The sequence below is a fragment of the Pseudophryne corroboree genome, chromosome 6, assembly GCF_028390025.1.
Source record: "Pseudophryne corroboree isolate aPseCor3 chromosome 6, aPseCor3.hap2, whole genome shotgun sequence".
NCBI lineage: Eukaryota > Metazoa > Chordata > Amphibia > Anura > Myobatrachidae > Pseudophryne > Pseudophryne corroboree.
Genome location: NC_086449.1, coordinates 371,778,131 through 371,801,020, shown reverse-complemented (window position 1 = coordinate 371,801,020; position 22,890 = coordinate 371,778,131). Strand labels below are relative to the sequence as shown.

Genomic DNA, 22,890 nt, shown 5'->3' with positions numbered 1-22,890 from the left:
CATGTCTCTTTGGGCATGCTTTATAACTATATATCCATCACTTAAGACAGCATCTTTAATATATTTACTAGGGTCTCAAGCTCTGCTGATAAGGTACCTGTCCACGCTGCCACAGCGCTATAAACCCATGCCGACACAATCGCCGGTCTGGGTAGTATACTAGAAAGTGCACGCGATCTGCAGGATCCCTGAGAATAGCAAGTGCTATCGTCTGTGCAAACAGGACACCCTAGGGGAAGATTCTCAACACATCCTGGCCCTAGTGGGGAAAGGATACAGCCTGAGAATTCTCTTGTGGGAAGCTGCCGTCTCTTGTCTGGAGATTCCCGCTCTTTTTCCTCATGAGAGGAGGGAAATTTACCTCAGCATTCTTCCCCTTAAACATGTGTACTCTCGTGTCAGGGACAGATGAGTCATCAGTGATATGCAAATCATCTTTTATTTCAATAATCATATATTGAATACCTTCTAGCCATCTTGGCTGTAACTTTGCATTATCGTAGTCGACAGTGGAGTTAAACTCTATGTCGATACCAGTGTTTGTTATTTTGGATAGTGAGCATTGTGAGACTCTGAAGGTCTCTGTGACATAGGGACAGACATGGGTAGATTTCCTGTCTGTTCCCTAACCATTTGTGCAATAAATTCACCTTAGCACTTACACATATCCAAACAGGTGTCGGCGTTGTCGACGGAGACACCCTCTCACACACATATCCGCTCTATCACCTCCTTAGAGGAGCCTTTTACCTCAGACATGTCGACACACGCGTACCGACACACCACACACACAGGGGATGCTCTATTTGAGGACCGTTCCCCCACAAGGCCCTTTGGAGAGACAGAGAGAGAGTATGCCAGCACACACCCCAGCGCTATATAACCCAGGGATTACACTACAACTCAGTGTTTACCCAGTAGCTGCGCCTAAATTTATGTGCCCCCCCCTCTCTTTTCACCCTTTGTGTACCAGGATACTGCAGGGGAGAGCCTGGGGAGCTTCCTTCCAGCGGAGCTGTGAAGAGAAAATGGCGCTGGTGTGCTGAGGAAGAAGGCCCCGCCCCCTCAGCGGCGGGCTTCTGTCCTGTTTCTGACTAAAAATGGCGGGGGTTTTACACATATACAGTCAGACTGTATTATGTGTATTTTTATGCCAAAGGTATTTTTATTGCTGCCCAGGGCAGCAATAAGGAGAGGTATCAATTTGGGTACATAGTAAGTGTACCCTAGGTGGACTTTGGACTGCAGTGTTCAAATATTGCCTTTCACATATGTGCTTCCGTATTAGCTGAGCTCAGATTTATCAGCTATATTAACAACTTTCTAAGTTACTAACATGGATGGACTTTAATCAGTAATATCTGTTTAAAAATAACCTGCCTGATTAACATCGTGATTCACCTGCATGTGGACTGGCTCATTAATTCTATGCTGCTTGCTGGACTAACATTATGCATTTTCACATGTGGGCTTATTAGTTAATGAAGATCTGTCTATATAAGCTTGATATGTGTTATTAGATAGAGCTTGTTTATATATTATATATTCCCATATTTCTTTTTAAATAGAGTCTTATTGGGATTGTGATATCTATATAGTGCATCCAGGGTTATATTTATGATACCAGTGTGCAATATATAGTATTTGTATGTGGTAAAACACTTTTTAAACATTATCTGTATGTTTTAGTATTGGTACTGGCCGGTGCTTTACTGTGTTAATTATATATATATATATATATATATATATATATATATATATATATATATATATATATATATATATATATATATATATATATATATATAATAAAAATATTTTGATACAAAGTGAGAAGCGCTGTCTTATTGTCTGGTTAATATTTGTGAGGGATTGATAACTGTGCGGCAGGGACTAAGACAATACAAGTGGACCCTCTGTATATTATACATTGTCTCAAACCTATAGCTCAGTTATACAGATGCTTATTGATGTGCTTTGGTTTCAAACGTATGTTGTTTTTAAACGTATTTTCGTGTTTGTTGATATGTTACCAGGCAACTGATGGCGAGCCGTGCTTGGCTCTGCTTGGTGATGTCGGGAATCCGTGACGTCCGTTTCCTGCACGTGGACCCGGCGGCACTGAGAGGCGTGGAACAGGTGAGCATGCTTACTAATTTGTTCATATGTTGGATAGGGCATATATATGTGCAAACTGTATACTTTGTGTATGATTGTCCCTGATGACGGGCGAGAGCCCGAAACGTGACATTTTTATATTCAAGTCTGGAGAGTGCCGCCTGTGATTCCTTGTGCTACATTTGGGTCACCGACCCGGGGAGGGCACCACAGCAAGATAAAGTAAGAGACCTGCAGAACACACAATGCCTGCACCACAATACGGATAATACGCTGGTCAGAGTTAGAATCCGTGCTCAATGTCTATTATAATTAACAGAAGAGTTAATAACCTCAGCTAGGCATTAATCACTTCTCCACACACAGGATGCTCCATTCTACTCCTGTATAACATAGTACAAGTTAAACAGGTCCCCCAGCTTCAGGTTGAATACTTGCAAACGCCATTGAGCCTCAGATTCAGTCAGCATCCTTTATGTCTGAAGACTGACAAGTAGTGCTTGTGGGAGGAGCCACACACAATGTATGCCTGAGAGGAAGTCCGAAAATGGTCCCAGATGCTGCACATAGTGTGCAGTTTCCAGCAGAGGACCGGTGTCTTTTTACCTGTTAGAGGACACCCTCTGATGCCCCAGTTTACCGGGAGTGTGTACACAAGAGTCACAGCGCTGCGCTACACTATACTCTCCCGGCTGTGGCTGCAAGAGACTCCACCACCTCCTCTCAGGTGCGAGGTCTTCAAGTGGAGCCACGGACACTCTCTATTAGTAGCATGGTGACTAACCCTTTAGGAATTGGTAGCAGGGCAGGAGATTCTAACTAAGCCCTGCTTCTACTGTGCTGAAAACATAGGTAAAAATACATATAACCCAACTAAAAATGTGTCTTACTCCTAAGGGACTAACAAAAAACCAACTAAGGTTAGGTAGAGGTAGGCGAGCTGGAGGGCCGGAGTTAGTTTTATCTTTTTAGTGCCTATACTCCTGTGCCAACCCACTGTCATAACTAAAGTGTACCCCAGACAGGATGTACTGTAAGAGGAATTACAAAAAAAAAAAAAAAAAAAAAAAGGTGGAACTCCGCACCTTTCAGTAAAACAATGTGATCTATCATTTAATGTTACCTTGTGAAGAGTCGGAAAAGATCATCTACTGTGTCAGGGTGATTACGTAGTCCATTTTGACGCTCCAGAAGTTGAAATGTGGGAACACAAAGAGCCTGTATAAAAACAGGCAAAATATCAGATATGTCCAGAACAAATATTAAGTAGAAGTGGAAAAAGAAATAAGTTTGTCAACATAAAAACTCCACCTATCTTATACTTTCATTCACTAAAATGAATCGTGAATAAAATTAAAAAGCGCTGAAATGGAGAGGAATATTGTATAAATGAAATATGTTTAAAACACTGGCGATAGTTCTAGACTAGAACAGTGGCACCCAAGATTTTTCAGGTCAACTGCCCCCTTGATTCCAAAATAACATCCCTAGCATCCCAACCCATTTAGGAAGATAATACAAAACAGTGGCGATCACAATCTATCCACATAACAATGCAAAAGATGTAGTAAAAAACATTACAGTGGATTAGCTGAGAAGAGACTCACCTGCAGCATATCAAGCAATCCTTGCTGACAACCTTCCTCCATTCCGTATTCATCCACCAGAATGCTGCCCAAGTACAGGAAGCATGAGTGCTGGTGGATCTGGTATACATTTACCATCTGATGTAAAAATATGAAGACATCTGTCATTACACCTTACTCTCTCTATAAATAATACAAAGTCTGCAAAAGTGGGTGCCACAAAGTTAATAATAGTGAAAGCATGAAGAATGTCACTCGAGTAGATGAAATGCATAAATAGTCTAAGCATCTTATATACTGAAATGCAACTCTCCACGCTTTCAAATTATACATATACACACATAATTTGTTTCTTCTTGGTATTGAGTGTAGCTCCCCTTGTAAGTGACTAAGCTGCTGTGGGATTTGTGCCTTGGTCACTATTCAATATTTTCATATTAGTGTGCAATCCATTTCTGGATGTGCAATGCATACACATTCTGACTGTTGTGAAGTGTCATTTCTGACTAAATAAAGTTCTTGTGAACTTTCAAGACACAGAACCGTATATAAGCAGTACTAAACCGAAGTAGTCAGCATGTTCACCTCCTTCACAAACTCGTTATGGAGCTCAACAGAGACCACCGGAGAGCCATGATCTTCTACGACAAGTGGTCTGCGACAGTAGGAGAGTACGGACCGACTGCGAGCTGCTTTTGGGGAGGAAGCACTGTCCGAAATCAATGTGTTTGAGTGGTCTCCAGAATTTCCGCACAGGAGACGGTCTCTGAAAGACTAGGAGCGCTGCGGAAAAACCTGTGTCCACCAACACCAAGGACAACTTTGCTGCTGTGCAGGCCATAACTAAGGTAGAGGCTAGTGTGACCATGGCCCACTCAGAGGAGATAGGCATCTCATCGAGATCCAACCGCTTGATACGCCATGAAAAGCTTGGCCTGAACAAGGTTTTCGAATGCTGGGTGTCCCATCAGCTGACTTGAGAGCAGAAGGATGCTCGGGTGACTTGGTTCCCAACATGCAACAGAGGTTGCGCAAACTCTGTCTGGGAGATTATCAGTGGCAATGAATCTTGGATGTATAGTTTCAACCTAGATAGCAAACAGTCGGCCCAGTAGTTCCTAGCTGGAAGTGCGCCACTACAGAAGTTCAGATGTAAGCGCAGTATGCCCAATCAGATGGTGGCTGATTTTGTGGGCAAGACTGGCCCTGAAGCTACTGGACCACTAATGCAGCAACGCACTGTCACTGGGGACTGGTACGCCAACCAACATCTACTGTAAGTGCTGGAAGGCATTTCCAGGCACTGTCCAAGAACTCACGCTCATGGTGCCCTTCTTCATCACAATGAATCTGCCCACAAGTCCAGGAATGTGGTGGATTTTCTGGCCCATGAATGCATCCTGGAGCTTGGTCATCCACCGTACAGCCCAGATCTGGATCCCTGCAAATTCTCTGTGTTCCCACAAATCAAGTGCATAATGCGTGGGTTTAATTTTGAGTCACTGGAAGCTATAGTGGAGGCCTTCATTCAGCATGTAGAAAACATACCAACTTTGGACTGGTCCAGCTGCATCATCAAGTAGAATGACCATATGCAACTTTGCATAGCCTTCTCTGGCAAAATGTTCACTTTTTAAATATAATAGTTTTTGTGCATTCGTAAACTTACTACACACCGCTCATACATAAATATATATTAGATATATAGACATATATTGTAAACTTCAGTGACTTTTGACTCATATGGCTTCCCTTAACACTAACTAAGCCCCACCAGCCCTCTGTTATCCAGCGGCTTGTCAGTCAGGAGCCCCGCCCACTGGATCCCACAAACCTTTATCCCTTCACACACCCACACACAAAATCACAGCCAGGTAGTGCTGCTGTAAGAATTACCTTTGCTGTAGTAAGCAGCAGGTTTCATAATCCAATATGCCCCTTGGTCTAGAGAGGGAGTTCTTTTCTGAGCATCAGAACGTGGCAAAGTACTCTCTTTGCCACAATATCTAAATTATACACACACACACTCTATACATACATACATACATATGTATACATACACACATTTGCTAGGCATCTAGCATGCATGGGTATATTGTTTAACCCAGGATGTGACAGACAGGAAAGGGTTAGGGAATCCCAGACAAAGACAGAGCTGAATCTGGAGGCTATCAAACTTTGAGTCCAATGCCAGACAGACAGATTCCTTGATTCAATGAGACTTTAAAACAGCTCAAGCCTCTGGGAAGTCTTAGCTGCTGCTTGAAGTCATTCAGTGGTCAGCAATCAGTAAAAATTTTTAACTGAACATGATTAAACAAAAACCGAAAAAGACCATGAAAATAGTCTCATAAATAAGTAGATCACACAGTATCCAATATTTTATTCTTGTCACTTAAGTAAAATGTCAATTTCCTAATAGAATCGTTAAATAAAAAAAGGAGATTTATGGTAGACTTACAATGGTTAAGTCTCTTTCTGCGAGGTACACTGGGTTCCACAGAGTACATCGGGGTGTAGAGATGGATCTTGATCCAGAGGCACCAACAGGCTAAAGCTTTAGACTGTCCCAGAATGCATTGCGGAATGCGTGGCCTCCTCTATTACCCCGCCTCCAGGCACTGTGAGCTCAGTTTTGTTAACCAGTCCAATGCAGAAGCAGGTAAAAGAAAAGGCAGATGTTAATCACATAGTACCACGTTCTCACGACAAGAGAAGGGACTAGTGGCTAATGCCATACAAACCCAAACAACTAAGTGCGGCAGGGTGGGCGCCCTGTGGAACCCAGTGTACCTCGCAGAAAGATATAACCATGGTAAGTCTACCATAAAATCTCCTTTTCTGCAGTGGGGAAACACTGTGTTCCACAGGAAAACATCGGGGATGTCCTAATGCAGTTCCTCAAGGGAGGGGACGCACCTTAGCTGGTATAAGAACCCGGCGGCCAAAGGAAGCATCCTGGGAGGCAGAAGTATCAAAAGGCATAGAACATAATAAACGTGTTCGCTGAGGACCACATAGCCACCGTGTACAACTGTTCTGCGGATGCGCCACGACGGTCCGCTCAAGAGGGTCCAACAGACCGAGTAGAATGGGCTTTAATAGCAGCAGGAGCTGGGAGTCAAGCCTGCGCATAAGCTTGTGCAATCACCATTCTAATCCATCTGGCCAAGGTTTGCTTATTCGCAAGCCACCCACGTTTGTGGAAACCAAACAGTACAAAGAGGGTATCTGACCTCCTGATAGAGAGAGTCCTCTCCACATATATACGGAGAGCCCGTACCACATCCAAAGACCGTTCTTTGGAGGACAAGTCGGAAAAGATGAAGGCTAGAACCACAATCTCTTGATTAAGGTGAAAAGATGACACCACCTTCGGTAAATAACCAGGGCGAACTCTAAGAACTGTTCGGTCACGATGAAGAATCAAAAAGGGTGGACGACAGGACAAAGCGCCTAAGTCGGACACCCTTCTAGCAGAGGCAATAGCCAGACGAAACAGGACCTTGGCTGTGAGCCATTTAAGGTCCACTGACTCAAGAGGTTCAAATGGAGACTCTTGCAGGTCATTCAGGATAATAGAAAAAAAACCATGGAGCCACAGGAGGGACATAGGGAGGCTGAATCCGCAGTACGCCCTGAGTGAATGTATGAAGGTCAGCTATAGATGCAATTTTTCTCTGAAACCACACCGACAAGGCAGATGTGAACCTTGAGGGAGGCCAGACGAAGTCCCAAATCCAGGCCTTGTTGCAAAAAAGCCAGAAGTCTGGAAGTACTAAACTTGGAAGCATCATTATTCTTAGCAGCACACCAGGTGAAGAAAGAATTCCAGACCCTATAATAAATCTGCGCAGAAGACGGTTTGCAGGCCTTTAGCATAGTTTGGATAACCGCCTCGGAGAATCCTTTGGCCCCCAGGAGTGAACCTTCAAGAGCCAGTCTGGCCAGGTCTGTGTAGACACAAGGGCCCTGAATGAGGAGGTCAGGGCATTGAGGAAGTAGAAGAGGACGCTCTATCGATAGACCCTGCAGGTCTGAGAACCAATGCTGTCTGGGCCACGCTGGAGCGACTAGAAGTAGTATTCCTCCTTTTCGCTTGAACTTCCATACTACCCTGGGAAGAAGCGACTCTGGAGGGAACACATAGGGCAGTCGGAAGTTCCATGGAATTGCCAGTGCGTCCATGAACGCTGCTTGAGGATCCCTTGTTCTTGATCCGAAGACTGGAACTTTGTGATTGTGTCGTGACGCCATCAGATCTACATCTGGTAGACCACACTTAACCACTAAGAGTTGTAAGACTTCCTAATGAAGACTCCGGCGTGTACGTGCTGACGACTGAGGAAATCCGCTTCCCAGTTTAGGACTCCCGAAATGAACACTGCCGATATTGCTGGCAGATGGCGTTCCACCCAACAAAGGATTTTTAACACTTCCATTATTGCCATGTGGCTTCGAGTGCCGCCTTGATGGTTTATGTATGCCACCGTGGTGGTGTTGTCTGATTGTACTTGAACAGGCCTGTTCTGTATCAGAGGCAGGGCAAGAGTCAAAGCATTGAACACTGCCATACACTGCCACACATTCCAGAATGTCTATCGGGAGGAGAGATTCCTCCTTGGTCCACCGAACCTGGAGAGAGTGTTGCTCCAGCACCGCGACCCAACCCCTCAGACTGGCGTCCGTAGTCAGTAGGACCCAGTAGTGACGGCCCCTGCTCAACTGCTGGTCCTGTAGCCACCAGCTCAGTGACAGATGAACCTCCGGAGTTAAGGAGATCATTTGAGACCTGATCCGATGAGGCAGGCCATCCCACTTGGAAAGGGTTAACCTCTGCAGAGGGCAGGAATGAAATTGAGCGTACTCTACCATGTCGAAAGCAGACACCATAAGGCCTAGTACTTGCATCGCCGAGTGTATCAACACTCTTGGGCGAGAGAGGAAGTATCTGGTCCTGACCTGAAGTTTCAAGACTTTCTCTGGAGACAGAAACAGTCTTTGGCTGTGTGTGTCCAGCAGTGCCCCCAGGTGCTCCACGCTCTGAGCAGGGACCAGCGAGGACTTCTTCCAGTTGACAAGCCACCCGTGGGCTTGTAGGAAGCGCACCGTTTGCCAGAATCAGCAAGTCGTCTAGATACAGCAGGATCCTGACTCCCTGGCGACGGAGATGAGCCGTCATCACGGCCATAACCTTGGTAAGGATCCAAGGGACCGTGGCCAGTCCCAACAGAGAGCCTGGAATTGATAGTGAAGGTTGCCAATAGCAAACTGCAGATATAGCTGATACAGTATGGCAATAGGCATATGCAGGAAAGCATCTTGTATATCCAGGGATACCATATAGTCTCCGGGTCCATGGCCAGTACAATTGAGCACAGTGTTTCCATACGGAACTTGGACACTCTCACAAACTTGTTCATTGATTTGAGGTTGAGAACAGGCCAGAAAGACCCATCAGGTTTTGGACTAGAAACAGGGTCGAGTAGTTTCCTCTGCCTCTCTGGGACAGAGGTACCAGCACTACCACTCCTGTATCCAGGAGGGAACGCACAACCATCTGTAGAGCTTGCGCCTTTTAATGGATCCGAAGGGATAACCGTTGTGCAGAACTGGCGAGGGGGACGTCTCTTGAAAGAGACTGCGTACCCGTGAGTAGTGGTTGTTGGGAGTACGAGATAATCTCTGGTATGCCTGACCTTCGCTTTCCCTTAAGGCCGAAAGCAGGGAAAAGTGGTACCTTTTGCCTTCTGCAGAAGGAGTAGCAATTGGGACATAGTAGCCGCCGAGTCAGATCCAATTTTTTTTAATAGGTCTTCCTCAAAAAGGATGACCCCAGTAACGGGTAATACCTCCTAGGACTTTTGGAGTCCAGCTCCACCTTCCATGACCTCAACCACAGAATACGGCGAGCCAGGACAGACGTATTCGACGCCTTGGCAGTCAACACACCCGCCTCAGGGGAAGCCTCCTGGTATAGAAAAAGGTGGCGGTGGTATTGTGGAATGTCTGCCATTATCAGATATATCCTCGGGCAGCTCTTCCTCTAATGCTTGATCCAGTCATCAATCTATTTTGCAGCCCCAAGAGGACGCAATCGAGGTCTATGTACAACACCCGTAAGGGAGTAATAGACTTCAGGCATCCCTCCACACACTTATCTGTCAGTTGCTACAGTGGGAGGACAGTGGTAAGAGGCAGAGTGGACAACATCCGATGGGTGACACATGAGTTCACTAGCAGTGAATTACCTACTTGTTATTTAACTCTGCAGGGGGAGGATATCGAGCACATGACCATTGTAGACAGGGGGAATGTGTTAGACCAGGGATCTTGTCTGATGTACACTTAATGGTCAGACTGTGGTAACCGTTTTATTTACCCTCTGATGTGTGAACATATCAGTTTGCTTAACCACAGTAGGGGAATCCTCTTATCAATGAATTGTAGGATTTCCTTCCCAGTAACCACAAAGCAGTGGTGTCATTTAGCAATGGAAAATCCTTGTCAGAAACACCTAATTTAGGGAGTGACAGGACAGCATGATCCCCCTCTCTTAAGATAAAATATCAGAGAGATTATTGGATAGGGAGGAGGAAGCAGTACGCGCAGATGACCCAGAGACACAAGTGTGACCTGGAATAGGGTTATGCCTGATCAAGGAACGAGTCAGACTACAACCCGTGAGGCACAATTTTCCGTCCCAAAGTGGAGTAACCATGGGGACATCAGTGACTAATGTTACAGGTGGTCCCATAGGGGGCACAAAGCGTTCAACTAGAGTACCCAGTAGGTTTGAGAACGCAGCCCATGTTGGCTCCTGATTGATTACAGGAGCTGCGGACTGACTGGGATATGTATGAGACATAGTACACAGACCATCACACAAACTTCCCCTTCAGGTAAATCTGTTGCGCATGCTCTGCAGGATGCAGGAGCGTCACCAGATTTACTGCCCTACATGTTAAACATTATACACAAATGCAACAGAGAGCGGTTTAGTACGATGAAGCCAGACAGAGTACAATACCTGCTAATAAATCCGTTAGCATATGACTGAGTACCCAGTACACAACACCTGCGAATGAATCCTGTATTATGTGACTGAGTACACAGTAGAACACACATAAATCGGTAAATACTGTGACGCACTACATATTGACCCAGACGCACCTAGTCCCCTAGGTATACAGTGATAGATATAATTGGAATACACCACAGTGAAATCACACAGCAGATACAGGCACACACAGTCACGTTTGCAATGCATATAATTATTTTCATGACAATTACATTGCATTGGATTATATGAACACATAAATAAATATATATTTCTCTAACGTCCTAGAGAATGCTGGTGTCCACATTAGTACCATGGGTTATAGATGGGTCCACCAGGAGCCACCGGCACCCCAAGAGTTTAACAGTGTGGGCCGGTCCCTCCCTCCACACCGCACCAGACTCCGTTTAGAAAATGTGCCCGAAGGAGCCGGTCACAGCTAGGGGCGCTCCATAGGAGTTTTCCTGGTTTTCTTATTTTTATTAGGGTTAGGCACAGGGAGGCTGCTGGCAACAGCCTAAATTCTTCGTGGGACTTAGGGGAGGGTAGTAGTGTCCAACCCTAAGAGGTTAATGGCCACTATCTCCGCTGACAGGAAACTGAGCTCCAGAGGGTGATGATCGTTAGCCGCCCCAGGCGACCGCTTACTCCCGCAGCATGCCGCCACCCCCTAATAGAGCCAGAAGATTCCGGTGGCGAGTGAGTCCCCGGCGACCAGACAAGCGGGAGCCGGAGTGAATGGTGGCAACAGGGTAGGAGCGCAGTACTAAATGCGCTCAGCGGTACATCAGTGCGGCACCAGCGACGTCAATACCCTACACTGGTCACTAAAGGGTCTTTCAGGGACCTCGGTAATGCTGATTGCTAAAATCCTCTGGCCAGTATAAAATTTGAAAGTGCGGTAAGACGCACCATTATCAGGGGGAGGAGCTTCTCCTCAGAGCAGACCCAGCAGCATTACGCGCTATTTTCCTCCCTGCAAATCAAGCTACAGAGATGTTGACAGGGAGTGCTGTCCCTCCACACGACTCAGCTATCCTGTGCTGTACCAGGGGGTTGTAGAAGGGGGGGCTGTGTATTACTGTGTAGTCTATTAAGGGTACACAATCAGCGCCAGGTTGGTTTTACCTACCTAATTGAGCGCTGTGTCTGTGCTGGCTCCAAGCTCTCTGTTCTCTCTGAAGGTAATTGGGGGGGGAAACTGTGTGTCTGACATTTTCCAGTGTGGGTGTATGTTTTCTCACATAGCCATGTCCAGGGACTCTGTGTCTTGTGCTGCAGAGGATGTTTCTCCCCCAGAGGAATCCATTCCTTGTACCCGGGAATCTAATGTCTTGTCTTCGATTCCTATTACTGAGCCAGAATGGGTGACTTCTATTAAGGGAATGATCTCTCAGATCTCTACTAGGGTACTGAGACTGAAACTCAGGTTTTAAAGTATTCTATGGCAGTTTAGTCAGGTTCTGTTCCTATTCCTTCTAAATCCCCTAGCATATACCCAAAGAAACGTGCGCTTGTCCAGATTATGCAAGCCGACACGGATACCGACTCTGACACGGCAGACTGTGATGGGGATGTGCTGAGGGGAGCGGCATCCCTGGCAAAGGGGGTGCAGTTCATGATTTAGGCCTTAGGGATGTGTTACAAATTACTGACACACCACCTGAACAGGATGAGGAGGCTTACTTCACAGATAATAAGAAAGCCTCGCTAACCTTCCCTGCGTCAAAGGAATTAAACGGTATATTTGAAAAATCCTGGGAAAACCCGGAGAAAAAATTCCAGATCCCAAAAAGGGTTCAGGTTGCTTTTCCCTTCCAAGAGGAGGATAGAAAGAAATGTGAAAACCCGCCCATAGTTGACGCATCTGACTCCAGACTATCAAAAAGGTGGTTTTACCTGTCCCTGGTTCTACCGCGTTAAAAGAACCGGATGATCGTAAGATTGACACTACACTCAAATCCATATACACTGCTTCAGGGGTGGCCTTAAGGCCTACTACTGCCTGTACATGGATTTCTAAAGCTATAGTAACGTGGTCAGGCACGTTACTAGAGGACTTTGATACAATGGACATTGAACTGTTTTTACGTAACATACAGGATTCTGCGGGGTTCATGGTGGAGTCCATGAAGGACCTGGGTACGCTGAATGCAAGGATATCTTCCATATCGGTCTCAGCTCGCAGGGGACTCTGGCTACGCCAATGGTCTGCAGACGCGAAATCCAGGAGAAGTGTGGAGAACATACCCTACTCAGGTCAGGCTCTCTTTGGAGAAGCGTTGGATGTGTGGATTTCCACGGCAACCGCGAGTAAGTATACCTTCCCTCAGCTACACCATCTACGAAGAAACCCTTTTCTTCCTCTGCATCGCAGTCCTTTTGGACCGCTAAGACAAAAAAGTCTAAGGCTCCTACCACCTTCTTTAGAGGTGGGCGGGCAAAATCCAAAAAGCCTGCACCTGCAGGTTCCCAGGACCAGAAGCCTGCTTCTGGAACCTCAAAATCCTCAGCATGACGGTGGACTAAACAGCCTAGAGGAAGGGCTGGTGGAGGCGAGACTCAGACGTTTCAGCCACGTTTGGGTGACGTCCGCCCTGGATTCCTCGGTACAGGATATTGTGCCCCAGGGGTACAGACTGGAATTTCAAGAAACCCCGCCTCACCGATTCTTCAAATCAGGAAGCCATCCAAAAATTAGAAAAAAGTCAGAGGTCATTGTTCCAGTTCCACCTCATATGCAAAACATGGGTTACTATTCAAACCTTTTCGTGGTACCAAAACCGGATTGTTCGGTCAAACCGATTTTGAACTTGAAATCACTAAACCCTTATCTAAGGGAGATTAAGTTCAAAATGGAGTCTCTAAGAGCGGTGATCTCAGGTCTGGAGGACGGGGAATTTCTGGTAACGCGTACCTCCACATTCCGATTTGGCCGCCGCACCAGGCTTATCTCAGTTTTGCACTGTTTGACAGCCATTATCAGTTTCAGGCACTGCCATTTGGTCTCTCCATGGCACCAAGGGTGTTCACCAAGGTGATGGCAGAGATGATGTTTCTCCTCCACAGACGGGGAGTGAACATAGTTCCTTATCTGGACGATCTGCTGATAAAGCTATCGTCCACTGCTGATAAAGCTATCGTCCAGGGAGAAGCTGTTGCAGTCCATTGCTCTCGCGACTCGTCAGCTCAGGTACCATGGTTGGATCCTGAACCTTCCAAAGTCACATTTGGAGCCGACAAGGAGATGGTCTTTCCTGGGGATGATCCTTGACACGGAAGTGCAGAGGGTGTTTCTACCGGTGGAGAAAGCGTTGGTGATACAAGCAATGATCCAGGATGTCCTGAAGCCAGCCCGGGTATCGATTCATCAGTGCATTCGACTTCTGGGGAATATGGTTGCCTCTAACAAGGCTCTACAGTATGGAAGATTTCATGCTCGGTCCTTCCAACTGGATCTCCTAGCAGATGGTCGGGTTCTCATCTACATATGCACCTGAGCATATGTCTGTCACCGAAAGCAAGGATTTCACTCCTCTGGTGGCTACAAATGCCTTACCTTCTGGAGGGCCGCAGGTTCGGGACTCAGGACTGGATCCTTTTAACCACGGATGCAAGTCTCCGGGGATGGGGCGCAGTCACTCAAAGGGAAACCTTCCAAGGAAGGTGGTCAAATCTGGAATCCAGTCTTCCAATAAACATTCTAGAACTAAGAGCCGTCTACAACGGTCTTCTCCAAGCGATACACCTTCTGCGAGATCGCATTCAAGTACAGTCGGACAATGTGATGACAGTAGCCTACATAAACAGACAGGGCGGAACGAAGAGCAGAGCTGCAATGTCAGAGGTAACCAGAATCATCCTTTGGGCAGAAAAGCACGCGGTGGCACTGTCAGCAATTTTCATTCCGGGAATGGACAACTGGGAAGCGGACTTCCTCAGCAGACACGATCTCCATCCAGGAGAGTGGGGCCTCCGTCCGGAGGTGTTCACGGAGGTGACAGATCTTTGGGGTGTACCTCAAATAGACCACATGGCCTCCCATCTCAACAAGAAGCTTTGGAGGTATTGTTGCAGGTTAAGAGACCCGCAAGCAGAGGCGGTGGACGCCCTGGTAACAACGTGGGTGTTCCAGTGGGTGTACGTGTTTCCTCCACTTCCACTCATTCCAAGGATTCTAAAGCTCATAAAAGGAGAACAAGAGTTCAGGCAATTCTCATTGCTCCGGACTGGCCAAGAAAGGTCTTGGTACGCGGATCTACTGTTGGAAGATCAGAGGCCTCTTCCGCGGAGGGAGGGGCCGGCCCACACTGTTAAACTCTTGGGGAGCCGGTGGCTCCTTGTGGACCCGTCTATACCCCATGGTACTAATGTGGACCCCAGCATCCTCTACGGACTACGAGAAAAGGATTTACCGGTAGGTAATTAAATTCCTATTATACATATGAAATCACGGCGCTGACGTACAGGTGAGTTTACAAAGGAGACCTTGCCCTGCAGTTTCGGAGACCAGTGGCATCTATTTTAGAAAATGGCGCCCAGCGTGTGTCAGGGAGTGATGGAGAGTGGGAGGCAGCTCCAGACGGGAACACCAGCAGTAGATGGCGCCCTGGGCCGGGGGAGAGGTTACAGGTCAAGCTCCCCTATGCTGGACTTCGCCACCTGGTACTATGGAGTCTTATTAAAGTGAATATTAGCATATCCGACCTGTACTTCTATGCCCTGGTGGATATAGTGAGGTCCCTGTTTGGTAACAGTGTCCAGTCTGTCTCCCTAGACTGCGATTGGAACGCGATTTAATGGCAGGTCCTGCCTGGGGGACCCTCTTACCTCCTCCCTTCTGTAGCAGCCACGCGAACCAGGAGAGCGTCTGCGACCGTGTGCCTAGAGCCAGTGCGTCTCCGCCGCAAATACCCGGGAACAGAGCCAGTGGGAGTATGCGACGCCACTGTGCAGGCGATGGAGCCGCAGCACAGTATGTCACACTAACATATGAAGTGCTGCAGCCCTTGAAGTCTTCTAAAAAGCTTTTTCAGGGCTGCCTAGCGCAGCCCCCCCCCTGTTAAGTCACCAACTCTAAAACGGAACTCACAGTGCCTGGAGGAGAGGTTATAGAGGAGTCTCCGCAATGCATTCTGGGACTGTCTAAAGCTTTAGCCTGTTGGTGACTCTGGATCAAGATCGATCTCAATACCCCGATATATTCCCTGTGGAACACAGTGTACCGCGCTGCAGAAAGGAACAGATTTACCCCCCTCCCCCCCGTTCTTGAAAGACTACTTTCTAATTATGATAATTAACCTAATCAGTCTGTCTCCCTAAGATGGCATGTTAAGGAGTAGAAATATACAACATAGTTTTCTCTTCACAAGTCTAGATACTCTAAAATACCTGAGTGACAAGAGGCTGCAGGAGAGCAGCTGATCCTTTACCAACACAGCGCACTGCAAAGCGCAGACATCTGCAACATCGCTCCACAATTCGATTGTCTGCACGATGCTTGTTCAAGGTCTCTGACATCACAGGCCATATCTGAGAATAAGAGATTTATTTTAACACCAGCAAAAGAATCATCTGGTGATTCCTCTCATACGGCCATACATAACCTCTGACAATATATCCATGCACACAGAGACCGGACCACCTTTGGTTACTCACTTCTTGGATTACTTTTTGGCACGGATGGGTCTGTCCATTTTCCACTGTGGGAATGGTATGCCTTAAAAGTACAAGGAATAGTTAGAGACAGGCAGTCTAAAAAAAAACTACCACAAAACACTTTGCATAATATCAACATTCAATGTATCAATGTTTAAAACCAAAAGACACCTGTAGTTTAAGATCATAGCTTCTTTAGAAAAAACAAGAAATAAAACTGCTGATGGAACACCTACCTGAAGATGACTGCCAATCTGTCCAGAAATATCGTGGGGTCAGAAGATATGCCATTGTTAGGCTCTTGGGAAAGAAGCTAGACAGAGACATAGGAGAAATGTTTTTCTTGAAGCTATTTTTTTGGGAGAAACGTACACAATTCTCTTTGCAATTGTCTCTTATGGTAAAGTGCTGACAAGTATTTTGTACTTTACATACTGTAATTTCCAGATAATTTGGTTATTGGCACGTTCTGCCCATTTTACAAGCCTCTTACACACAAGAAAATAAAACAACAAAAAAAACAATTCTGTCTTGCATTACAAGAATAAAACTTATTATTAATATACCGTGTGGGTATATATCCATTGGGGACAATGGATCATGACCACTTTTTTTTATTTAAAGGACGTTGGCACCTTACAGTATGCCAGTATGTTTTGTACTCTTCTACATACGCAATAGAAATGGAACAAAGCTATTTTTCTAATCAAGCCCCAGGGGACAGAACCAGAAGAAATTAATCCAAAATTTAAAAAAAAAATATTTAACTTTAGTAAAATTCTAACAGGAGAACTACAGCAAGAATGGGTGACGTACCAGTGTCTCACAATAAGGGAAAATTTACTAAGATTGGATGCTGCCCATGGCAACGAATCAGATTCTACTTCTCATTTATCTAGCACCTTCTAGAAGATAATACCTGGAATCGGATTGGTTTCTATGGGCATCATCCCATCTTAAAATAGAACTCCCATCTTAGTTAATTTACCCCAATGTATTCAGAGAAAAGGATTTTACTCAATGGAGGAGGTTTTCAAAAAAGTCCGATTGCTGGATTTAAAAAAAACTCCATCTACAGTATCAAGTAAGGAGAGGGGTTCCTAATTGACAGAAACTGCAATACAGTATCAGAGAAACACCCCGTCCTACAGGGGTGTGGTATAAAAGATAGATAGTGTCTAGTTAGACAGTCAATAGATAGACACCATATGTTAGACATTAGGTCGACATGAAAAAGGTAGACAGTACAACAGGTCGACAGGGTCAAAAGGTCGACATGAAAATGGTTGCATTTTTGTGTGGATAGTTTTGTCATCTGGGACCCCCAATTGTAGAAAGGCATACCCTCGCTTCGTTCGCCACAAGGTTTATAACCAACACTATGCCGACATGGATAGAGAAGGTATGAAATAGTCCAAAAACATGTTACATTTTTTTTTTAAATTGTCTATCATTTTCATGTCGACCTTTTGACCCTGTCGACCTAATGTCTGTCTAACATGTGGTGTCTATCTATTGACTGTCTAACTAGACACTGGCTATCTATCAACCGGATACCGTCCTACAGGCAGTCTAAAAAAAAAAATGAGTATCATGAGGATAAAGAGGAGGGAGGACCACAAAACATTAACAATTTGATGTGCTGAAGTCATAACTGCATTTCCTTAGCAACATGATGCACCTCACAGCCTTGAAACCAGTATTTTACTCGGATAGCTGTAGATGTTTGCCATAATGTAGACTTTAGCATATAGCATACAAATATGTGGCAGTGTACCAGTGAGCTAATGACCGGAGCAGCCCAGTCCATAATATGTGAGGAGTTACTAGATTGACACCTATGCGCAACTCTGTAGCACTGACCGCTAGCTACTAGCAAAAAAAAAAAAAAAAAAAAATCTGCTTTCTAAACCAATAATTGCAAATGTAGAAAACACTTTCAACATATATTCCAAATCTGTCACAAGCTTATTAAGTAGCCATAGCTAGATGACAATGAAGCAAGTTAGAATGAGTAGAGTTAGTTATCCTTGCAATGTGAACACTGAATCCTCTCTTACCTTCTTAAGTGCTACAACCTGAACAGCACACAGCTCGCTCAAGCACTCGGTGATCTTATCTAGAGGTAGACGGGCCAGGACCAGTGCAGTTCCTGAAATGGGAAAGGAGGGCAGGGATTGAGAACATAGTATAACTGGAAAAAGCTTTCTTATACATATACAAAAGTTTCATTTATGGAACAGAAAATAAAGTCAGACCTGGTGTGTGCATCATCTAACGGAGATGGGATAACACAATGATGATCATGATTATACTACAACTGTATCAGTGGAATACGGACATATACTTGTATCCAAATTACTCTCTGATGCATTTTCTCAGCTGAATGGCCAGACTGCATACTCAATTAGATTAGATCAGAGGTTCTCAAACTCGGTCCTCGGGACCCCACACAGTGCATGTTTTGCAGGTAACCCAGCAGGTGCACAGGTGTATTAATTACTCACTGACACATTTTAAAAGGTCCACAGGTGGAGCTAATTATTTCACTTGCGATTCTGTGAGGAGACCTGCAAAACATGCACTGTGTGGGGTCCTGAGGACCGAGTTTGAGAACCTCTGGATTAGATTAATAGAGTGATGTCTTTATTACATAAACTGACAATTGCATAGCAAGTAAGACTAAAATATAAATCAAGCACCAACTTTCATAAGGCACTGCTACCACCTCACATAAAAGTAACCCCCTCAATTTGCTTATGGTGGAACCAACTTCATTCTATTTGCATCTGATATCCCCGTGTCCTTTGTATGGTATAAACAATTTGAGAAGCCTTTGTAATATATTCAATTATGACACCTGTAATGTGCCTTTAGCTGGCCAAAGAAATCAAACCTAGTTTGTGTAATAGCCATCTTATAAAAATAGTTATTGAAGCAAATCCTATGTTACTATGAAGTGATCAGCATTTTTTTTTTTAAATCCTCCTAAACTTTTACATTAGACATAATATCTACTGGTAGATAGCACCAAATCCAACATAATTCTAGTTTAGTTCTTCTACCAATTTCAACAAATAGCTGGAAAAATAGGATTTAAATTACCTACCGGTAAATCCTTTTCTCGGAGTCCGTAGAGGAGCTGGGGTCCACATTAGTACCATGGGGTATAGACAGGTCCCTTGGGAGCCATGGGCACTTTAAGAGTTTAATAGTATGAGCTGGCTCCTCCCTCTATGCCCCTCCTACCAGACTCAGTCTAGAAACTGTGCCCGAGGAGACAGACATACATCGAGAGTGGTGAGATTCACACCAGCTCACACAACAAGGCAAACCAAGCTAACTAGTTTAAACAATTCAGCAACAGCTGAACAACAGTACTTAACCAAGTAACAATGCAGTACTTAACCAAGTAACAAGGAAGTACCAAAGTAACAACTGCAGTAGAACGAAGCGCTGGGCGGGCGCCCAGCATCCTCTACGGACTATGAGAAAAGTTATTACCGGTAGGTAATTAAAATCCTATTTTCTCTTACGTCCTAGAGGATGCTGGGGTCCACATTAGTACCATGGGGATGTACCAAAGCTCCCAGTACGGGAGGGAGAGCGCGGAGGCACCTGCAGAACTGATAGACCAAACTTTAGGTCCTCCAAAGCCAAAGTATCGAAATTGTAAAACTTGGCAAACGTGTTCGACCCTGACCAAGTAGCCACTCTGCAAAGCAGTAAAGCCGAGACACCCCAGACAGCCGCCCAGGAAGACCCCACCTTACGAGTAAAGTGGGCATTAACAGATTTTGGACACAGAAATCCTGCCATAGAATAAGCATGCTGGATAGTGAACCTGATCCAGCAAGAAATCGTCTGCTTAGAAGCAGGACACCCAATCTTGTTGGGATCATACAGGACAAAGAGAGAGTCCGACTTTCTGTGACGAGACGTTCTCTTCACATAAGTCTTCAAAGCCCTCACAACATCCAAGGACTTTGAGGTAATTGAGGTTGGTTGATATGAAAAGCCGACACAACCTTTGGAAGAAACTGCTGACGCGTCCTGAGCTCAGCTCTATCTTCATGGAAAATCAAGTAGGGGCTCTTGCAGGACAAAGCCCCCAATTCAGACACACGTCTAGCTGATGCTAATGCCAACAGTTTGACCGCCTTCCAAGTGAGAAACTTGACCTCAACCTCCTGTAAAGGCTCGAACCAATCCAATTGCAGGAACTGCAACACGTTAAGATCCCAAGGTGCCGTAGAAGGCACAAAGGGAGGCTGTATGTACAGGACCCCTTTCAAAAAAGTCTGAACCTCAGGGAGGGGAGCCAATTGTTTCTGGAAGAAAATGGACAAGGCTGAAATCCGGACCTTTAAGGAGCCCAAACGTAGGCCCACATCCACACCTGCTTGAAGGAAGAGGAGAAACCGCCCAAGTTGAAACTCCACCGTAGAAAACTTCTTGGATTCACACCAAGACACATACTTTTTCCAAATGCGATGGTAATGTGTAGACGTTACTCCCTTCCTAGCCTGAATCAGGGTAGGAATAACCTTGTTCGGAATGCCTTTCCGGGCTAAGATCTGGTGTTCAACCTCCATGCCATCAAACGTAGCCGTGGTAAGTCTTGATAAGCAAACGGCCCCTGTTGCAGAAGGCCCTCTCGAAGAGGAAGAGGCCTCGGATCTTCTAGCAGTAATTCCAGAAGATCCGCGTACTAAGCACTTCTTGGCCAGTACGGAGCAATGAGGATAGCCTGAACTCTTGTTCTTTTTATAAGTTTGAGAATCCTTGAGATGAGTGGAAGTGGAGAAAAACCATACACCGACTGGAAGAACCACGTCATCAGTGCGTCCACAGCCACTGCCTGTGGGTCTCTCGACCTGGAACAGTACCTGCGAAGTTTCTTTTTGAGGCGAAAGGCCATCATGTCGATTTTTTAGGAACACCCCAAAGACTTGTCACCTCTGCAAACACCTCGGGGTGGAGGAACCACTTTCCTAGACGGAGATCGTGTCTGCTGAGGGAGTGCGCTTCCCAGTTGTCCACACCCAGAATGAAGATCGCCGACAGCGCCAGCGCATGCCTTTCTGCCCAGAGGAGAATCTTTGTCACCTCTGACATTGCAGCTCTACTCTTTGTTCCGCCTTGTCGGTTTATGTAGGCCACCGTCGTTACAGTGTCCGACTGCACCTGAATAGCCTGATCTTGTAGAAGATGTGCCGCCTGTCGAAGTCTGTTGTACACGGCTCTTAGTTCCAGAATGTTTATCGGAAGGATGGATTCCAACCTTGACCTCTTTCCTTGGAAGTTTTCCCCTTGGGTGACTGCTCCCCAACCTCAGACTTGCATCCATGGTTAGAAGGATCCAGTTCTGAATCCCGAACCTGCGGCCCTCGAGAAGGTGAGGCATTTGTAGCCACCAAAGCCTGGCTTTCGGCGACAGACGTATCAGCTGGTGCATGTGCAGGTGAGATCCTGACCACTTGTCTAGGAGATCCAGTGGGAAGGACCGTGCATGAAATCTTCTGTACTGTAGAGCCTCGTAGGAGGCAACCATCTTCCCCAGAAGGTGAATAAACTGATAAATGATACCCGGGCAGGCTTCAAGACATCCCGGACCATTGATTGTATCACCAACACTTTTTCCACCGGTAAAAACACCCTCTGCACTTCTGTGTCAAGGATCATCCCTAGGAAAAACAATCTCCTTGTCGGCTCCAAATGTGACTTTGGAAGATTGAGGATCCACCCGTGATCCCGGAGTAGTCGAGTTGTGAAAGCAATGTTCAGCAACAACTTCTCCCTGGAAGATGCTTTTATCAGCAGATCGTCCAGATACAGAATTTTGTTCACTCCCTGCTTGTGTAGGAGTAGCATCATCTCTGCCATTGCCTTGGTGAACACCCTCGGTGCCATGGATAGGCCAAATGGCACTGCCTGGAGCTGATCGTGACAGCCCAACAGCGCAAATCTGAGATAAGCCTGGTAAGGCTGCCAAATCGGAATGTGGAGGTACGTATCCTTGATATCCAGGGATACCAGAAATTGCCCCTCCTCCAGACCTGAGATCACCGCTCTCAGACTCCATCTTGAACTTGAATTCCCTCAAGTAGGGGTTTAAAGATTTCAGGTTCAATATCAGTCTGACTGAACCGCCCGGTTTCGGTACCACAAAGAGGTTTGAGTAGTAACCCTTGTTTTACAGATGAGGTGGAACTGGGACAATGACATTTGCCTCTTCCAATTTTTTAATGGCTTCCTGTAGGATAGCCCTTTCTGTCAGCAAAGCTGGTAAGTCTGATTTGAAAAATCTGTGAGGTGGGAGTTCTTGAAACTCCAGTCTGTATCCCTGGGACACAATATCTTGTACCAAAAGGTCCAGGCCTGATGACGCCAAGACCCGACGGAAATTTCTTAGACGTGCTCCCACCTGCCCGATCTCCAGGTTGGGAGGTCCATAGTCATGCTGAG

At 45.8% G+C, this 22,890-nt stretch overlaps 1 protein-coding gene across 1 annotated transcript in view; it reads right to left on the bottom strand.

Moving 5' to 3' along the window:
• TNPO3 (transportin 3) overlaps positions 1-22,890 on the bottom strand; it is a 228,239-nt gene that overhangs the window by 58,894 nt on the left and 146,455 nt on the right. Inside the window, exons 13-18 of the mRNA XM_063926695.1 lie at positions 18,483-18,574; positions 16,659-16,735; positions 16,423-16,483; positions 16,156-16,296; positions 3,726-3,842; positions 3,242-3,336 (exon numbers count right to left, since the gene is read on the bottom strand). Coding sequence (XP_063782765.1) covers positions 3,242-3,336; positions 3,726-3,842; positions 16,156-16,296; positions 16,423-16,483; positions 16,659-16,735; positions 18,483-18,574 — 583 coding nt within the window. The remainder of the gene's footprint in view (positions 1-3,241; positions 3,337-3,725; positions 3,843-16,155; positions 16,297-16,422; positions 16,484-16,658; positions 16,736-18,482; positions 18,575-22,890) is intronic.